Source organism: Vicia villosa, linkage group LG2 (assembly GCF_029867415.1).
Source record: "Vicia villosa cultivar HV-30 ecotype Madison, WI linkage group LG2, Vvil1.0, whole genome shotgun sequence".
Taxonomy (NCBI): Eukaryota; Viridiplantae; Streptophyta; class Magnoliopsida; order Fabales; family Fabaceae; genus Vicia; species Vicia villosa.
The window spans coordinates 207,259,543-207,261,532 of NC_081181.1; the positions used below are offsets into that span (position 1 = coordinate 207,259,543).

General features: G+C 28.5%; 1 protein-coding gene across 1 annotated transcript; it reads left to right on the plus strand.

Moving 5' to 3' along the window:
* Nucleotides 1-1,067: 1,067 nt before the first annotated feature.
* Nucleotides 1,068-1,990, plus strand: LOC131648062 (cysteine-rich repeat secretory protein 38-like). Its single transcript, XM_058917855.1, has one exon. The coding sequence runs from the start codon at nt 1,125-1,127 to the stop codon at nt 1,866-1,868; it is 744 nt and encodes a 247-aa protein (XP_058773838.1). The 5' UTR covers nt 1,068-1,124; the 3' UTR covers nt 1,869-1,990.

Here is a 1,990-nt window from a genome sequence, read left to right on the forward strand (position 1 = left end):
AAACGTATATATAAAATAATAAATGTAATTTTGAACAATAATTAATATAAAATAATAAACGTATATATAAAATAATAAACGTATATATAAAAAAATAAATATAATTTTGAACAATAAATTTTAACAGTATAATATACTAACTATATATATTAACATTATATTAAAAAAATAAAATGTTATATATATGTTATATATATAAAATGTTATATATTAAAAGTAAAAAAAATAAAATGTTATATATATATAAAATGTTATATATTAACAGTAAAATAAAATAAAATGTTATATATGTTATATTAAGGTTTTATATATATATTAGTTTATAATATGTGTTAACGTTAATAATATATATATATATATATATATATATATATATATATATATATATATATATATATATATGTTAAAACGTTAATAAATTAAATAGTTTTATAAGCTAAAATAATATAATAACGTTAAATTTAACTGTTAGTATACAATTGTATGTATGTATATATAGTTTTATAATATATTGAGTTTGAAATAACAAAATTGAACAAAACGAAATAGTTTAGTTGGTTGGAGATTTGCTTGCTAACTTATTAGTACCAGGTTCGAAACCTGGATTTGAAGAAGATTTTTTTTGGTTTTTTCTTATTAAATATAGTATAATTAAACAAGTTCAAGGGCGGAGAGATAGGAAGTGCATAAAAACAGAATCTTTATTTTATAGGGGGCGGATTACAAAAAAAAAACTTCGAAGGGCCCGAATCTCGCCCTAATGGCAGGGGGTGAATATGTATTAACCCTATAAAAAAAATCTATACAATTATCTATTTCTCCTTCTTTTATACTACTTAATTATTATTTGTTAATTTGACATTATTATGAATTTATCACTCCCGGCCAAATTTAAAGCCAAATCTAGAAGCAGTCGACATTAAATAATGTTTTGAATCCGAAAATGTCAAGCCGTAAGCCAAAGTTGACATGATGATGTCCAACTTGCAAATAATAGTCATAGAAATGCCAGCTTCACAAACTTCTCCACAAACCCAAAAGATATGACACTTTCTCTATAAATATTTTAACTCTCACTCTCCACAACACCAAACTAAAAACCCATATCTCCTAGTTTTATCATCATGGTCTCCCCAAATCTCTTTATAATTAGTCTCTACTTATTTATCTTAGCATCTCTCATACAAACATCTTTTGGAGCCGATCCACTTTTCCATTTTTGTTCAAACTCGGATAACTACACGGCCAATAGCCCATATGAATCAAATTTAAAAACACTCATCAACTCACTTATCTACAAAACTCCTTCAACCGGTTTTGGCACTGGATCAGCAGGTCTGGTCCAATACCAAAACCAAGACCAAGTATATGGACTTGCTTTATGTCGTGGTGATGTCTCGGCCTCAGAGTGCAAAACTTGTGTCACTGAGGCACCCAAAGAAATCCAAAACCGTTGCCCATACAACAAAGGCGCCATCATATGGTACGACTATTGTTTTTTTAAATACTTGGATACGGATTTTATTGGCAAGATCGATAACACAAACGAATTCTACATGTGGAATGTGAATGTTGTTGATGACCCTAGCACGTTTAATAACAATACTAAAGAGTTATTGAGCCAGCTTGCAGATAAAGCTTCTATGAATTCTAAATTGTATGCAACGGGAGAGGTAGAGCTTGAAAATTCAAAGAAACTTTATGGGTTAACTCAGTGCACTAGAGACCTTTCTAGTGTTGATTGCAAGAAGTGTCTTGATGATGCAATTGACCATCTTCCAAATTGTTGTGATGGAAAAGAAGGAGGTAGAGTTGTTGGTGGAAGCTGTAACTTTCGATATGAGATATATCCATTTGTCAAAGAGTAACTAATACTTTAATCTTAGTGGTTGAACTTGGTAATAAAGATCGCACTACTATAATGCATGAATAAATAAATCCGTGTTCTTTACTTCCACAATGAAATATTAAAATTTTGATTGGTTGCTCA

Excerpts from the sequence above, each read along its gene's own strand:
- LOC131648062 (XM_058917855.1), top strand. The coding sequence starts at position 1,125 with ATGGTCTCCCCAAATCTCTTTATAATTAGTCTCTACTTATTTATCTTA.